General features: G+C 39.1%; 2 protein-coding genes and 1 pseudogene across 2 annotated transcripts; 1 reads left to right on the forward strand and 2 right to left on the reverse strand.

Annotated features, from left to right (window-relative positions):
- The first annotated feature begins 218 nt into the window (after nt 1–218).
- Nucleotides 219–7,542, forward strand: LOC114480329 (methylthioribulose-1-phosphate dehydratase-like). The gene is given in 9 exon segments (XM_028474404.1): nt 219–354; nt 2,926–2,997; nt 4,622–4,719; nt 5,415–5,463; nt 5,544–5,604; nt 5,607–5,660; nt 6,638–6,773; nt 6,916–7,083; nt 7,371–7,542. Coding segments are annotated over 8 exon segments (807 nt in total). The 5' UTR covers nt 219–354; nt 2,926–2,928.
- A 1,766-nt stretch (nt 7,543–9,308) lies between these two features.
- LOC114457297 (GDP-fucose transporter 1-like) lies at nt 9,309–11,680 on the reverse strand. Its single transcript, XM_028439109.1, is given in 4 exon segments — nt 9,309–9,538; nt 9,541–9,787; nt 9,789–10,000; nt 11,003–11,680. Coding segments are annotated over 4 exon segments (1,053 nt in total). The 5' UTR covers nt 11,499–11,680; the 3' UTR covers nt 9,309–9,440.
- Nucleotides 11,681–14,437: 2,757 nt separating this feature from the next.
- LOC114457465 (GDP-fucose transporter 1-like) lies at nt 14,438–17,059 on the reverse strand (annotated as a pseudogene).
- Between the last annotated feature and the right edge of the window lie 1,907 nt (nt 17,060–18,966).

Genomic DNA, 18,966 nt, shown 5'->3' on the forward strand with positions numbered 1-18,966 from the left:
TAAAGTGAAGTAGACCAAAAGATCCTCAAAGGCTATTTCAGGGTGTCCGCAGGGTCTTAAAAAGTGTTAAAAGTTGATAAATCAATTGTGGGAAAATCAAGGCCCTTAAAAAGTATTAAAAAGTCTTAGTCGCAATTTTATGAGGTATTAAATTTGATTGGTATTCTAGCTTTGACTCGTTGCGTACTCGGAGCTAGATTGTCTCGGGACCACACGTGTACAGGTGCAACGTTACGTGACAGCGAATGTTCTGGCGCTAAAACAGAAGAAAACAAAAATGGGAGGAAGACTGCTGTTGGCCTCAGACAGCAGCATCTGTCGATTTCTGTGGTCCACCAGCAACACGACCACCTGGTAAGACTTATTTATTTGTTCAAGCGTTTAATTAGCTACTCTTGGGCTGCTATGATTCTATGTAGGCATGGCCTTTTATACTGTGTGTACCGTTTTTGCTTTTAAACTGTGTTGTGAAACACTTTGTGGCTTTTTGTCGGTGAAAGGTTCTATAGAAATAAATGTTACTTACATACTTATGTGACAGGTGAGCTAGCCAACACAGCTACGACCACGACCTCTGCTTCATTGTCTGCTGACATAAGAGTGGCTATGGGCGGCATGCCAACGCTGCTTTCAGAGGTTATCTGGTGTCTCAACACAGCGGCGAATCACCACTCATTGAACTCAAACGAAGGCATTTCTGATATTTTTAAGTTGCTGTTTTCTTTCCTTATTCGGACATTGCTGACGTTCACCTGTGGCAAGGACAAAACTGGATACGTCATGAGATTCAGGTTAGCACCGTACTTTAAGCACAAAACACCAGCAGCGCAGGACGCAGGGAAAGACGTAAGACCTTTAGCCACTGGGACATGCTAAAGGAGCTAAGTACACACAGGTAACACTGCTGCTTCACCTAGTGCGTGTGTGTGTGAGAGAGATTTGGTTTAAAATTTAACAAGTATTTATGGCGCAATTTTAGGTTTGAAATGTGCTACACAGATACATTTGATTTGAATGCCTGTGTATTTCAAGAACATACAAAATAAATTCAAGGCATAATGTCATAAATGAACAGATTACTAAACTGAATGTGAGGCAGTTTGTCTCTGTCAGTATGGATGGTCCCAATGTTAATTTACCTAATTTGTCAAAGAGCTGGTGGACACAGAGAAGCTGATGGAAAGCAAATCACACAATCTCAGGCACATGTCTGAAATTTTGATCATGTTGTAATAAGTTCTTGTTTTCTGCCAGTTGGCCTTGAATAACTGTTGTTGCTTGTTGTGACCTGAGGGGAATGTCAATAAACCTGCCTTTAGTTTAATTTATTCTTTCAAGTTTTATTGCTTCTCAGCTTGCATCATTTCTGTTAAATTGCAAACTACAACTGTTAAAGATGTGTTGCTAACAACAGCTTAAAGTGGCGACAAGGTCTTGCATTTTTTTTCAAGGTTTTTAAAAAAGTCTTAAAGTTTTGAAATTAACCTCAGGATTCCTGCATTTACCCTGTATGAACATTATGCTGAGATCCAATACAGTCAGGAACAAATGAGAAAAAAGTAATATAAATCTATCAATCTGGAAAAGGTTCTAAAGCCTATTCTAAAGCTGTGGAACTCCAGCGAACCACAGTGAGAACCATTATCCACAAATGGTGAAAACACGGAACAGTGGTGAACTTTACCAGGAGTGGCCGGCCGATCAAAATTACCCCAAGAGCGCAGCGACGACTCATCTAAGAGGTGGCAAAAGTCCCCACAACAACATCTAAAGAACTGCGGGCATCACTTTCCTCAGTTAAGGTCAGTGTTCATGACTCCACCATAAGAAAGAGACTGGGCTAACATGACCTGCATGGTAGAGTTCCAAGACCGCACTGCTAAACAAAATAAATGTTCTTGATGGTCCATTAAGACTTTTGGGGAGATATTCTGTCGACTGACGAGACAAAAGTTGAACTTTTTGGAAGGTCTGTGTTCCATTACATCTGTAATGTAAAAGCAGCACCACATTTCAGAAAAAGAACAGTAAAATATGGTGGTGGCAGTGTGATGGTCTGGGCCTGTTTTGCTGCTTCAGGACCTGAAGACTTGCTGTGATAAATGGAAGCATGAATTCTGCTGTCTACCAAAAATCCTGAAGGAGAATGAACGGCCATCTGTTCGTGACCTCAAGCTGAAGTGAACTTGTGTTCTACAGCAGGACAATGATCCAAAACACACCAGCAAGTCCACCTCTGAATGGCTGAAGAAAAACAAAATGAAGACTTTGGAGTGGCCTAGTCAAAGTCCTGACCTCAGTTCTATTGAGATGCTGTGACGTGACCTTAAAAACGTGTTTCATGCTCGAAAACCCTCCAACATGGTTGAATTACAACAATTCTGCAAAGATGAGTGGGCCATAATTCCTCCACCGCTTGTAAAAGACTCATTGCAAGTTATTGTAAATGCTTGATTGCAATAACTGCTGCTCAGGGGGGCCCACACAGTTATTAGGTTTAGGGGGCAAACACTTTTCTTCCTCATTAATAAAACCCTTAATTTAAAACCTGCATTTTATGTTTACTTGTTACCTTTGAATAATGTTTAAATTTGTTTGATATGAAACATTTAAGTGTGGAAAACATTAAAAAAAAGTAAGAAATTAGAAAGGGGGCAAACACTTTTTCACACCTCTGTATTTTGGGGGATTTTTCATTATTTTGTTATTTATTATCATGTTATATTTTTTTTTTAAGGATTTTTCATTATTATTTATAAATATTAATGTTATTTATTTATTTTCTTTTTTACAATTTTAAATTATGTTATTATCCATTAAATTTATATTATTATTTATATTTTTGGGGATTTTTATTATGTCATTTATTATTCATAAGTATATTATTATTGAGTTATTCAGACTGTCACTGGTTTCCTTCCACAGGTGATGTCAGCGCTGTGTGGGACGAGCGATGGCTGCCAAATGGAGGGCGGAGAGGCGGAGCATCAGAATGAGGCGAGCTGAGACAGGAAAGCATTTTGAAAGAAGCCCCTGAGGGAAGGAGTGGGAACAGGTTTACTGGTTCATCTAGTTTACTGGTTCATGTTCACAGAGCGTTAATGAGCTGGAATCAAAAGAAAGAGAGATTAAAATACTGTTAATATTCCCACACACTGACGCACAGTCACCTGATTCACGACAAACATTTCAATAATAAAACTCACAGACACGCCTTTGACTCACCGAGGGACAGCATGTGTGAGTGAGTTCACACTGTGGGTCACGGCAACAGTAGAACACACTCTTCCTTTGGAGCTTATGCTTCTATTAATATTAAACGTGCGGCCTCCCACATGCTCTGATGCTACTATTACAGAATATGCTTTGTCTTGTAATTGGCGCGCGTAGTGATTCTGTACGATCTATGATCAGTGGCAAGATGGAGCTTGTCCACTTTAATTATTGCAACTATACGATGTATGCTTTGGTCTGTGATTGTGACCAGAACAACGAGATTATTGCTATGATATGGTATACGCCCCTAGCAAACAGGTAGGTTTTGAGTTTAGCCTTAAAGGTGGAGAGAGTAGCAGCCTCCCGTACTAAGACTGGAAGCTAGTCCAAAGGTGAAGAGCCTGTTAGCTGAATGCTCCGCCTCCTGTTCTACTTCTGGACACTTTAGGAACTTCAAAAGACCAGAAAACTGAAAGCGGAGTGTTCTGCCTGTACGATAGGGCACTAAACAGGTCTCTAAGATACACAGGAGCAGGGGCGGAGCTATAGGGGGGCCTGGGAAGGCGGCACGCCCCCGGATAGGAGGTAGGACTTAAGGGAGCTGGGCCTCTACCACGGCTCAGGGCAGCTAGAGAAGGCGGGCCCTCCCATGACTTGTGCCCAGAGGCGCTCAGAGTATGGGCAGTGACCCATCATGCCGATTATACAAGGGGTTATATAGAGCCCATTTTATGTGATGTATGCATACTAAATTAGGTGCATGCGCACGCAGGATTGGTGCAAACAATCGGAGGACTGCTGAGGTAATGGTGCACTGGGAGCGGACGGAGCAATTATCTCAGTCTGGCTCCAGTAAAAGTGACCATAAAAACCTGTAAATGGGGGGTGAGGGGCGGGGGAAGGTACAGACAGAAAATTACAATTTACTTCCTGGAACAGAAATTGAAATATGATTTCATAATGTTTTAAAACACATTCAAGTAGAAATTTCATCAGACACTGAATATATATCATCACATGCATGTTTGGGGAAATATCACACATTTATACACAATTTATCATCATAAATGGTGAGATAGAGAGACACAAATGTCAATTCTCGCACAAAATCTGATGCAATATAAGAAGATATGATGGAGTTCACCTTCTATGTAAACATGTCTATGACACGTTTGAGGAAGATATCACTCATTTCCTCCTTATGTTTCACTGTTAAACGTGTGCTAATGTTAGCTTAGCATGTATAGCTAACGGTTTAGGACGTTAAATCTAAAAACTAAACCACTCTTTCTGTGTATTGGAGATACAGCTGTGTGGTTTATCTGCTCTGATCTCACACTCTGGCCCTGATTGGCCATTATCTGATGATGTTGATGATGATAATGATAATGATGTGCTCCTACAGAGGGAGCACCCCAGTCTGCTCATCCCTGAGCTGTGCCGTCTCTTCTATCAGCTGGGCTGGGTGACGGGAACAGGGGCGGGAGTCAGCCTGAGACGAGGGTTCGTGTTTCCAGTTTACATGTTCTCAGCTATAAGAACTTATTTTTCTATTAATGTAAGTAATAATACTTCCAACATTTAAACTGTATTTTTTTTTTATTTATCATTTATTATTTACAAGTTTCAAATTAAATACTTCTGTAATATTACGTGAATATCTGTAAAAGTCACGTTTTTTCTATTAGCTCTGTCTGCGGGTCCAAACAAATATCTGATGTAAATACAGTACAATGACTGTTTTTTTTTTAAAGTCCAATTGTTAAGGCACAAAACACATTTTCAGATGCACTTTTAAAAGAAAAAGAAACTATTTATGCTGTTTTGCATTGTTTACTATAGAACCAGAATTTTACTTAATAGGCTTCTTCTTCATTTGTATTATTCCTTTATTTCATTCAAGATTTATTTTTAGTTAAATTGCATTGTTTTGAATATGCAATTTCAAGGGATTCTTTTGACAATGAAAAATAAAAGGAAAATAGTACAGTTTTTTTCTAGTTTTTTTCCCCCAAAAAAATAGAGGAATATTTTTCAATCATCATTGTCTACAGTCCCATTTTGCAAAGTAAATCGTGAATCAAATCGTATCGGGAGTTGAGTGAATCGCTACATCCCTATTATTTAGTATTGATAATTATCAAAGAATGAATTTATTTACATTTATTTATGATTAAATTCTGATTTTATTTTACAGAAAACCACATTTACATCGCTCCATCAGGAGTACAGAAGGAGAGGATACAGGTGTGTGTGTGCATGCGTGCGTGTGTGTGTGTGTGTGTTTGTTTGTAACTGTTTGTGTGTGTGTGTGTGTGTCTCTACAGCCTGAGGACCTGTTTGTGTGTGACATGGATCAGAGAGACATCAGCGTTCCTCCAGCGTGGAAACGATTAAGAAGAGTCAGTGCACACCACTGTTTATGAACGCCTACACCATGAGAGGTGAGGAGCGCTTCACTGATTGGACAGGAAGCACATTGTCCTGTCCAATCACACAGTAGCAGGAAAAGAAACACACTGAGGTCCTTAGGCTGTGTCGAAATATTTCTTCCCAGCTCCTTTCCTATCCACCTTTCCTTAACCCGTGGATGACATCACAGGGTTAAGGAAAGGAGTTAGGAGAGGAGTTAGGTAAAGGCGATCACGTTTGTTTTGACAATCAGGACACACTTCCACTAGGTGACATAATAATCAGATGGCCGCAACGGTTAGTGACGTCTGCCGTGGTAAAAAAAACTACAAAATGGACTAAAAGCACATTTATAACACTTTCCCCTAATATAATCTAAAAAATCACACGGTTTGAATGTAAATCAAATAAAAAGAGGCTATGAGGAACAAAAAAGACACTAAAAGAATGTGACATTGAGAATGGTTGCTCACACTCACCTTCCACTCACTAGATATGAATTATGTTGAATAAATCCATGTTAGAGTTAATCATGGAGTTCCACAAAGTTCAGTTTTAGGACCAATACTTTTTATATTATACATGCTTTCACTAAGTAACATTATCAGAGAACATAACATAGCCTTAGGTTGCGTCCGAATAGTCCCTCCTATCTCCTTTCCACTTTTAAGTGGCAGCCATGATAAGGAGCGTTCCAATTTTCTAAAAGCTGAGGAAAGGAGGCTCAATGCTTCCTTTGTAACCTCCTTTAGCCTAGGAAACACTGATGCATCCTTTACCAAAGGAGACCACAAATTGCTGACCCACAATTCATTGCGGCGACAACATTTAAAGGGACCCGTTCATCAGATTGTTCAGGAAAACTCATGATGACATAAAACAGACACTCTGTGGTTCTAGAAAAAGGGATCAGAGACATTTTTATCCACATTATGTTTTATTCAACATATTTCATTCACCAGGAATGCGTTGTGTGTTTGTACATACGTGTGTGTGTGTGTGTGTACAGGTGCTCAGGCTGTGATCCACACTCACTCTAAGGCTGCTGTGATGGTAACGCTGCTGTTCAAAGGGAAGGAGTTCAGAATCAGTCATCAGGAGATGATCAAAGGCATCAGGAGAGGAAGCTCTGCCTCCAACTATCGGTACGTACTAGAACGTGCTAGCTTAGGATATTAGCGTGTAAATGTGTCCACGATGACAACTGAAAAACTGGTCATTCATTAGTTTTTTTTACTGACATAATCAAACTGTGAGCTTCAGCTGTGCGTGCGTGTGTGTTTTCAGGTACGATGACACCCTGGTGGTCCCCATTGTGGAGAACACTCCTGAGGAGCAGGACCTAAAGGAGCGGATGGTGCTGGCCATGGAGGAACATCCTGACTCGTGTGCTGTGTTGGTTCGACGACACGGAGTCTACGTGTGGGGCGAGTCCTGGGAAAAGGCCAAAACCATGTAGGTAAAGGTCCTCCTGACGACAGAGGAGTGTGTGTTTAATCCTGTGTTTGTGTTGGTTTTTATCTCTTTTTAGTGTCATGTTGTGTCTTTTTGTGTATTCATGGGTCATTTACTCGTGTGTGTGTGTGTGTGTGTGTGTGTGTGTGTGTGTGTGTGTGTGTGTGTGTGTGTGTGTGTGGTGTGTGTGTGTGTGTGTGTGTTGTGTGTGTGTGTGTGTGTGTGTGTGTGTGTGTGTGTGTGTGTGTGTGTGTGTGTGTGTGTGTGTGTGTGTGTGTGTGTGTCAGGTGTGAGTGCTATGACTACCTGTTTGACGTGGCTGTGCAGATGAAGGCTCTGGGTTTGGATCCTTCAGCGTCTCCGCAGGACGAGAACGGCTACGTTGATTGGCTCCCCTCCTCTCTGGGGGTCAGAGGTCACAGTGGCTACAGAAGGAGGAGCCAAGACACAGAGCTTTGACATTCACTTCCTGTGCTTCTCTCAGAAAAATATCAGCAGAGAAAGGGATTGCTAATGGCAACATCTCAGATTCATGCATTCATCAAGGATGATTTCTTTTTATTTAACGGTTTTCAAAAGTTTAAAAAAAACCCAAAATCAAATAAACGACAAGTAACCAAATGATGGAGGAATACATGTGATCTACTTTGTTGGTAAGTTGTTTTTATTCTGTATTTCTAGTCATTTAGTGTATTCTTGTGCATTTTTTATGTTTTCCAGAGTTAGTTTAGTATGTATTTTGTGTTTTTTTTGTTGTGTCTAATGATGATGAAGTTTTTCTCAACACATTTTAAAATACCAACATGCTGAAGGAGAAAACAAACTGAGACTTTCTCGGCTAGCGTTTGCAAAAAAAAGAAAAAAAAGTTCAGATTATTTTATCAAATAAAAATTTATTTATTTGTTTTAAACTAAATGATAAAAACTAAACCTTTGAATCTGTTTAAAGAAACAATCATTGTGTAGTTTTTGTGTCAAACAAGTTTAAATAAACATGTCAAAAAACTACCATGAAATAGTTTTAAACTGAGCTTTGGCGCCACCCAGTGGTCACGTGTTAAACAGCAGTCAATGAAATGTTTTCACTTTTTCTGAAATAAAGACTCTTTTTTTTTTTTTTAAAAAAAAAAAAAAAAAGTTTTCATTGGACACTAATAAAACAGATTCCCAGAGTATTTACAAACTTCTGAGAATAACATCAGAATTTATTCATTTTACATATAAATATGATGAAACAAATTAACGACTGCAACATTAAATCAGCATTTCATTTTATTTTGTATTTCAGGTAGAATAAAAGTAAAAACATTTTTGATTAATGAAATAGTAAAAAAAAATTAAAACAAAAATACTAAAAATAATTTATCAGTAATAATATGCATGTCTTTATTTGAAAAATATTATTGAAATGTTAAAGATGTGAAATTAACACCTATTTTCAGGGTTTTTACATTCATACATAATGGAAAAAAATAAATACATTTAAAAACAATATGATTTGTATGTGAGACAGGTAGGACAGAAAATCTTTACTGTCAGCTTTTATTTTGAAGGGGCTATAAAAAGCCTCACAGAATACGCTTTTTTCACACATCCTCACTAATAATCTAAGATATAAAAAACATTCTAATCTTTTGGTATTTAAAATTAAAAAATGAAAAGTCTTAAAATGCCCCAAAAATTATCTAATAAAAAAAAAAGTCTATTTTTCAGATGCAAACACAAAACCGTCCCAGTTGAATAATAACTATGACATATTAAAAATGAAAGTTTTTAGGACTAAAATTTCATCTGTAATGTAAAATTTGATTTCATCAAAAGAAAACATTACCTTTTTACTGTAAATAAAATCTTAATAAGTTGGAATTGAAATTTTAAAAAAGTCTGTAAAAAGTCAGAAAAACGTGTGAAATAATGGCAGATCAATAATAATTGATGGTAGTTAAACCCCTGGGTTGGTCTATAATCAATAGGGATGTCCCGATACAACTTTTTCACTTCCGATACCAATATTGGAGCCTTGCATATTGGCCGATAAGATGTCAGCACTAACCATATTATTACTTACTTTGTAGTGTGGAATGTTAGAAAAGGTTTGATCATGTGATGTCACTCAAACAGAGAACAATAGTCAGCAACAGTGGAGATGAGAAAAACTGACCCATTTATTATTAACCAATTGGTTACATTAATTCTAACCTTCAACATAATATCTACAGTATTCTACAATTGAATAAATAAAATATACATCGGAGATAAAATCCGATATTCGTTTTCTGGCTAATATCGGACCGATATCCGATATCAATATCGGATCAGAACACCGCTAATAATAAATAATAGTGGTGGTGAGTTAGTTAAACCCCCAGGTTGGTCTTGTCAGGCTGCAGCACGTGAGTGTCCCTCTCCTTCATCTCGGTGCTCCTGACCCAGGTGTAGGCGGAGGACCCCCCAGCACCAATAGGTTGGAGCTCCACCACAGAGAGCTTTTTTTAGCGGAGCCAGAGAGCACGGCGAGCAGCGTCTGCGTGCACGCCTTAGCCGTGCCCGACACGTTGTGCGTGAGCGGGCTGGTGTGTTTGATCTGCAGACCCGTCACGTAGCCGATGGCGAAGCCCAGCAAGCCCCCCACCACCATGGTGGCCCACCAGTGGAGGTGGGCGGCAACCACCGGAAGGGAGGCGGCCAGGCGGGCCGGCTCAGACGACAAGCAGCAGCAGAGGAACAAAGATCACACACGCGTTGATGTTGTTGTAGTACGACAGCTTCCAGATGTTTCCGTCCACAGCTGTTAGAACCTTCTTAGTGTAGATGGCATTCAGGGACACGCACACGCTAGCTAGCACGCCGTAGAACACACCCCACCAGGAGAGGGCGCCGCTCACATTTTCCTGATCCACACCCAGCCAGAACCCACCTTACACACACACAGACACACACACACACACACACACTTTAAAGGTTAGTATTAAACAAAAACTTTGTCCTTTTGTGCATTTATATGTATTTTGTTTTTTGTTTTTTTGGAGTAATTTTGTTGTGTTTACTTTGAGGGTTGCACAAAATGAGACCAAAGAATGCAAATATTTCATATAAAAGAACAAAATAACTTAAGCAATAATACATTTAAGGTCTTCAAATAAGTGTAGTCAAGTGAAAAATGTGAGCGCAAATATGGAAGTGGCAATTTTTCAAAAATAAAATAAACAAAACATGCAAATGTTCCATGATTATTCAATAGTTACACTGAACAATATTAATTTTATCTGAATAATACTTTTTGAAATATGGAAAATGTAGTGATGGGGTATGTGTCCTTATTTTTCTTTCATCTGCTAGACCTTCTATCTGGTGGACATGACAGCTTCCTAAATAGTAAAAAAGACGGCCTGAGTGTTTGGGTCTGTAACACAGTAAACACCTTAGCATATGCCTCAGGACATCACATGTGAGTGAGTTGACTATATACAGACAATTATGACATTTCCTCCTATGTGAGTCTGGTTTCCATGGATACAGTTGGATTTCTACTTCCTGTTTCCACCTCAGACGACAAGTGTGTGGAAATGTCCATCTGTATAATATTATAGGAGGAGCCTTTCTGTGTAAATTCGGTTGTATTGTGTATTTTTGTCATACTTTGACACACTGACATCTGAGTGAGTTAGATGTGTGTAGAAAATGTAATGTGTGTTTAAGTCATTTGTGCAGTTTAATCATTGTTTTGTGTGTCCATTGTGCGGCATGCCAACGTGTTTCTGAGTTGTGTGTTTAGTTTTTATTTTTATGTTTTCTAGAATTATGGTTTTGATTGTTTTTGTTTAGTGTGTATTTGTGACTTTTTTTTATGAAAAGAAATTTCTGGATCTTGTGTGTATTTTTTGTGTTTTTGTCTGTGACGTCACATGTCTGCGCTCACCGATGATGACGCCACAGCACAGCTGCGCGCGCGGTGACGTAGGCTGCCTGAGGATGACGTAGGACAGCAGCACGTTGAACACGGTGCTGAGAGACCGCCCCACGGTGTAGAAGGCCACGCCCACATGCTTTAGGCACAGGTTGTTGAAGGTGATCATGGCCACGAATACCACGGACAGGGGCAGCACCTCCCGGGACGTCTTGGGGTCGAAGCGGACCGAGGGGAAGTCGATGGTCCCGGGGCAGACCACGGACCAGAGGCGGAGGATCCAGCACAGAACCACGGACACCGAGCACTGGAAGAAGGTGACGAAGAGCGGCGCGTCCAGCTGAGATCCGCCCAGCAGCTGCTGGTTCAGGAACACCAGGCTAATGGACACGAACCAGTACAGACACACCACCAGGAAGATCCTCCCAGCTCGGACCAGGAACGTCTCCTCAGACCCGCTCATCGCCATCTTCAGGATCCCAGAGCGCCGCGGAGGAGACCGGGCCATGGCGGTGCCGTAGCCGCCAACAACACGTTAAAACCCGTCTGAAAACAGAGCCTAAAACTCATTAAAACTGATCAGAAATGACCTGGAACTGGAGCAGCTCCGATGTAACCGGGTCATTCCGGTTTAAAAGCGGGTCAGATCTGCCTAGGAACGAGTTAAATGAATGGAAGAAGAAAAGTAAACCGCGGAGAAAAAAAGAAAGTTAACACTTGCGGAAATGATTTTCTTCTTCTACGGTTGTAACTGGCGGTAGATGCACTTCCGCCTCCCTTGGCTCAGAGTGTGAACTGAGAGGAGTTTATCATAGACATTATACAGAAATATAATAAGGGATATTACAGCAATTTAAACCACAAGACAAGAGAACAAAGTTTCTTAGCATGGGCATTATTAATTTACTTTTATGCATTTAAATAACAGAGAAATGTAACGTTTTAAAGCAGGCCATGAAGGCGAGATTTTTTGCCAAACGGCATTTGTGAATATATAATTTAGAAATAATGTTATTTATTAAAAAGTCAATATTTGTATTTGTTGTGGACAATCCAATTTGTAAGACTTGAAATGATAACGTGTCTAAGTTCACGGAGCAGGATGTCAACCAGTGATGAATCTCCTTCCATAGGTTTAGTACAGGGGCATATTAAAATAATAATGTCTTCATGTCTCTGTTTCCTCACAAAATGACATTTTTTCCACCTCAAATTTAAACCTATTTTGGATAAAATCATTTGAAGGGTAAACTTCATTTAGTTTTTTAAAATGTATTTCCTTATAGTTGGAGGGATCGGATATTTTAAAAATGTAGTTCTGATTGCTGAAATTTTATTTTTATTCCACCCTTCAAGACTTTGTATTTCTTTCCTTGATCCAGGGTACACTGTAGAAACAAGGTCATATCTCAGGAAATAATTCCTACACCGTTAACATTAATGGAGGTAATTTTGTTAAAAGGCTTTTGTCTGGATTATTTTTATTAAATTTATGAATTCAATCGGTATATTTTGTCACATTTGTATATTTTTTTACCTGAGCAATTTAGATATTTATTAAATTTGTTCAAATCGAGTATGTCACCATTATCGTCTAACAAATGTACGAATGACCAAATATGTTTAGACATCCATTCCGCCAGGAACACAGATCTCCCTCTAAACACAATGACTCCATTATTCCTAAAAGGTATATTGTGGGGGCTGAAGTTACTGTATGTTTGTGTTTCCAGTATGACAAAACCTGTTGGTGAAAGACAGCTTTTAGCAGCTAATTTAGATATGACAAAATCACACCGTAATAATAAATAAATACCTCCAATTTTTTTTTAAAAAGTGAAGGTCTGGAGAACCAGATCTGTTCACCGTTCTTCAGAAAAGATTGAAGCCATTTTCATTTTAAAGCACCATTCATAATGTCAAAATCTATTGCTTTTATTCAACCATCTTCATAGTTTGTGACCAAGTCTTTTTTCTTAATGTAATGATATGTTTTTTCAAATAAAATTAAAATTGTTCTTTGTTAATTTCCTTCATAATCTCTTTGGTTATCGCTAAGGATCTTGCAGGATAGATGATACAAAATATAACGTCCATTTTTGTGAGCAGTGTTCTACCAAAAACTGTCATGTTTCTTTGCAACCATCTATTCAAAATGTTCTTACATTGTCAAAGGTTTGGGTACAATTTTTCCACTTATCTTTAAACATTTAGAGATGCAAATTCTGAAATATCTTGTTTTTTTCCTGACAGGAATATTACACAGTGAGAAGAAAGAATAGTCATGGATGCTCATTAGTAGGGGTGTCCCGATCCAATACTGATATCCCCTGGGTTGGTCAATAATCAATAGGGATGTCCCGATACAAGTTTTTCACTTCCGATACCAATATTGCAGCCTTGCATATTGACCGATACCGATATTGATCCAATTCGATATCAGCACAAATCATACATATTTTTATTACTTATTTTGGAGTGTGGAATGTTAGAAAAGGTTTGATCAAGTGACGTTACTGCAACATGTTACAACAACAGTAGAGATAAGAAAAACTGACCCATTTATTATTAACCAATTAGTTACATGCATTTTAACCTTCAACATAATATCTACAGTATTCTATGGTTGAATAAATATATATATATCAGAGATTTTAGATGCAGTCCGATACAAATCCGATACTTGTTTTCTGTCTGATATCGGACCGGGACACTCCTAATAATCAATAATAGTGGTGGTGTAGCATACCCCCCCGAATGAAGGTTGAGACTTTACTGATGAGGTGTATTGACTATGCCATATGATATACATTTTATGCAATATACCTTTTCACTTAAATTTGGGAGTATTGGCCTTCGTCAGGCTGCCTGAACACATGGTTTCACAATCCAATCCAGTCACCTTTGAAGCTCTGCTGTTGGAATGTTTATTGCTTTGTGAATCGTGGAAGTTGCCTGTTCCAGTGCTTCTCTGTTGATACATGGGAGTCTTACCACCGTAATAAACATTTGTTGCTTCCCTTCTTTGTCTCAAAGCTAAAGCTTTAAACTCCACCTGTTGGGTTTCAGGTTTCTCATCAGTTCATATATGTGCTTTCTTTAGAGCATGATCTGACCCCTGTTGCTCTCACAGGCCTCTGTCTCTGTCCTGTTTTTGATCCTGCTTGTTTTAATAAACTTTGTATTATTTTGCAAGTCAGTTTAAACGAAGACCTTTTTTCCACACTACACCTTTTTTTTAATCATCTACATCATCACCTGTGGGAGACACGACACTGATCAAACAGGTTTATTGAGAGTAAACCTTAAATTCACCGTAAGAGCTGAAATATACAAAAATAAAGTATAGGCTAAATGTTAAGCTCTTACATCCCTGCATAAAATCATAAACATGTGCAAAGTGCAACTCTGACCACACCAAACATTCATACAGTATTCCCAATATTTTAGACGTACCTTGTGCCTCTTCAAGGGGGCAGCTAAACAAAAAACACTTTTAAAGCTGCTCTGTGTAGTTTTCTTGTACTTCTCCGTGTTTCCATCACCATCAAGCTACCTCAAGCATCAAACGGCAAACAGGAAGTGATGCCGCCAAAACAAAAGCATCAAACATTTAACCGGACGTTAACTACAACTGATTGTAAAACATAGTGATAAGCACCAAAATCAAACACTTTAAACCTTGTTTACACACATAAATGTACCTGAGGTTATTTATAGGTGGTGAGTTAGTTAACCCCCCAGGTTGGTCTTGTCAGGCTGCAGCATGTGAGTGTCCCTCTCCTTCATCTCGGTGCTCCTGACCCAGGTGTAGGCGGAGGACCCCCCCCAGCACCAATAGGTTGGAGCTCCACCACAGAGGGCTTTTTTTAGTGGAGCCAGAGAGCACGGCGAGCAGCGTCTGCGTGCACGCCTTAGCCGTGCCCGACACGTTGTGCGTGAGCGGGCTGGTGTGTTTGATCTGCAGACCCGTCACGTAGCCGATGGCGAAGCCCAGCACGCCCCCCACAAACATGGTGGCCCACCAGTGGAGGTGGGCGGCGACCACCGGAAGGGAGGCGGCCAGGCGGGCCGGCTCAGACGACAGCAGCAGCAGAGGAACAAAGATCACACACGCGTTGACGTTGTTGTAGTACGACAGCATCCAGATGTTTCCGTCCACAGCTGTTAGAACCTTCTTAGTGTAGATGGCGTTCAGGGACACGCACACGCTAGCTAGCATGCCGTAGAACACACCCCACCAGGAGAGGGCGCCGCTCACATTTTCCTGATCCACACCCAGCAAGAATCCACCTTACACACACAACACACACATACACACACACACACACAGTTTTAAAGGTTAGTATTAAAAAAAATAAAATAATAATTGTCCTTTGTGCATTTTTATGTATTTTGTATGTTGTTTTGCAGTCATTTTGTGTGTTTACTTTGAGGGTTGCACAAAATGAGACCAAAGAATGCAAATATTTCATATAAAGGAATAAAATAACAAGTAATAATACATTTAAGGTCTTCAAATAAGTGTCAAGTGAAAAATGTGAGCGCAAATATAGAAGTGGCAATTTTTCAAAATAAAATAACTGAAACATGCATAACATTTATTTATTTATTTATTTTCTTTGTTCTGGGTCATTTCAACAAATATCTCACGCACTTCAATCTAAAAAGGAACCCCTGAAATTTTACCAAATGTTCCGTGATTATTCAATAGTTACACTGAACATTATTAATTTGATCTGAATAACATTTTTAGAGATATGGACAATTTAGTGATGAGGTATGTGTCGTTTTATCTTCCATTTTTTTCTTTCATCTGCTATACATAATATCTGGTGGACATGTCAGCTCCTCAAAATTGGAAAAAAGATTTGGGTCTGGAACATGTTTGGTCCTTCAGTAAACTTAGCATATGTCTCAGCTCCCTGTAATATGATCAGCTTAGAGCTATGAACATAGACTGTTCACATCACTAATGATTAGTCACATATATGGTTTTTTTACTATCGTCATTGGCCCTTAACTGCATGTGGGAATGTTTGAATAAATCTGATCTGTTTTAATTTATAGTTCAAAACACAATATGAATTATGAACACGTTTCTCATGTTCTACATTTACAGTGTGACTATTGAATAATTAAATAACGATTGGTTGGGGAGCACTGCTTAACTATATAGAGACATTTATGGACATTTCCTCCTATGTGAGTCTGGTTTCCAAGGTTACGGTTGGATTTCTACTTCCTGTTTCCACCACAGATGACAAGTGTGTGAAAAAGTGTGAAAACAAGTTTCTGAGTCTTGTGTATTTTTGTGTTTGCGTGTTTTTGTGTGTGACGTCACGTGTCTGCGCTCACCGATGATGACGCCACAGCACAGCAGCGCGCGCGGTGACGTAGGCTGCCTGAGGATGACGTAGGACAGCAGCACGTTGAAAACGGTGCTGAGAGACCGCCCCACGGTGTAGAAGGCCACGCCCAAATGCTTTAGGCACAGGTTGTTGAAGGTGATCATGGCCACGAATACCACGGACAGGGGGCAGCACCTCCAGGAACGTCTTGGGTTCGAAGCGGACCGAGGGGAAGTCGATGGTCCCGGGGCAGACCACGGACCAGAGGCGGAGGATCCAGCACAGACCCACGGACACCGAGCACTGGAAGAAGGTGACGAAGAGCGGCGCGTCCAGCTGAGATCCGCCCAGCAGCCGCTGGTTCAGGAACACCAGGCTAATGGACACGAACCAGTACAGACACACCACCAGGAAGATCCTCCCAGCTCGGACCAGGAACGTCTCCTCAGACCCGCTCATCGCCATCTTCAGGATCCCAGAGCGCCGCGGAGGAGACCGGGCGATGGTGGTGCGGTAGCCGCCAACAACACGTTAAAACCCGTCTGAAAACCTGGAAGTGGAGCAGCTCCGATGTAACCCGGTCATTCCGGTTTCAAAGCGGGTCAGACCTGCCTAGGAACGAGTTAAATGAATGTAAGAAGAAAAGAAAAACCCCGGAAGAACAATTAAGTTAAAACTTGCGGAAATGATTTTCTTCTTCTACGGTGTAACTGGCGGTAGATGCACTTCCGCCTCCCTTGGCTCAGAGTGTGAACTGAGAGGAGTTTATCATAGACATTATACAGAAATATAATAAGGGATATTACAGCAATTTAAACCACAAGACAGGAAATATAACTTTTTAAAGCAGGCCATGAAGGCGAGATTTTTTGCCAAACGGCATTTGTGAATATATAATTTAGAAATAATGTTATTTATTAAAAAGTCAATATTTGTATTTGTTGTGGACAATCCAATTTGTAAGACTTGAAATGATAACGTGTCTAAGTTCACGGAGCAGGATGTCAACCAGTGATGAATCTCCTTCCATAGGTTTAGTACAGGGGCATATTAAAATAATAATAATAATGTCTTCTTGTCTCCGTTTCCTCACAAAATTAAATTTTTCCACCTCAAATTTAAACCTATTTTGGATAAAATCATTTGAAGGGTAAACTTCATTTAGTTTTTAAAATGTATTTCCTTATAGTTTGGAGGGATAGGATATTTAAAAAATGTAGTTCTGATTGCTAAAATTTTATTTTTATTCCACCCTTCAAGACTTTGTATTTCTTTCCTTGATCCAGGGAACACTGTAGAAACAAGGTCATATCTCAGGAAATAATTCCTACACCGTTAACATTAATGGAGGTAATTTTGTTAAAAGGCTTTTGTCTGGATTATTTTTTATTAAATTTATGAATTCAATCGGTATATTTTTTGTCACCTTTGTATATTTTTTACCTGAGCAATTTAGATGATATTTATTATTAAAATGTTTTTACATTTATCAACAGTTTGAGCATAATTTTTTCCACTTATCTTCAAACATTTAGAGATGCAAATTCTGAGACATTTTGTTTTGTTTTTTCTTGACAGGAATATTACACAGTGAGGCGTAAGAATAGTCATGGATGCTCATTAGCTCACACTTATCCCGGTTTAAAACGTAGACCAAAGGCTCAAGAGAATATATATATATATAGTTTGTAAAGCCAGGGAAATTTGTTCTTTGTCTCTAGGAAAGTGTAGTATCGTCAGCAAGCTGACTTATTCAATTCAATTCAACTTTATTTGTAATAATATTTTACAACAGAGTCATCTCAATGAGCTTATCAAAATATAAAATTCATAATAAGAAAGAGAAAAACCAACAAGATCCACATGAACAAGTATTTAGCGACAGTGGGAAGAAACAACTCCCTTTTAACAGGAAGAAGTATTTTCGTTTCCGTTCTTTACTATAATATTGTGGAAAAAGTTAATTTTTCTTTAGTTCAGTGCTCATTTTTCTCCCTAAAAAGCTGCTAATAATTTAATTTAATATTTTATCCTGTGTTTACTGATTCTTTTACAGTTTCTTTTGTTGAATTTTGTTTTTTTACATCAGTCACTGAGACATTCCAGTTATCTCTGTGGAAATGTACAGTTCATGTAATTCCAGTTGTAAACAGCAGGTGGCAGCAAAGGCTCATAATATACTGTAAAATAAACTTGAGATGCTTTAAAAGCCATAAATATGAATCAAATGTTTGTTTTTCTACTCATTTTATGGTGGGGTCACTCAATGCTCTATAGTTGTTTTCAAAATAAGAGCAATTTGTCCACCTGAAGGCTGATTTTTTTCATTTTATGAGAAATAAACTTTACCAACAACCCCAACAGAGCTTAGTATACAATTTGTTTATTTAATCTTTTATTTTGTTTCACCAAAACAATAGGTAAACAACTGGCAGGGAGACAATGCTGTTGCCATGGCAATAAACATAAACATTTCCTGGTTATTAGAACACCTGAACGGAGGACTGATCATGTGCTGCTGTTGCTCTATATCAGCACTCCATAAATGTCTGTCGTCCAATCACATTACTTGGTCAGAACTAGCTGTTGGATAAATATAAATATACAGTAAAACTAAATGTTGCT

The sequence above is a fragment of the Gouania willdenowi genome, chromosome 3, assembly GCF_900634775.1.
Source record: "Gouania willdenowi chromosome 3, fGouWil2.1, whole genome shotgun sequence".
In the NCBI taxonomy this organism is placed as follows: Eukaryota; Metazoa; Chordata; class Actinopteri; order Blenniiformes; family Gobiesocidae; genus Gouania; species Gouania willdenowi.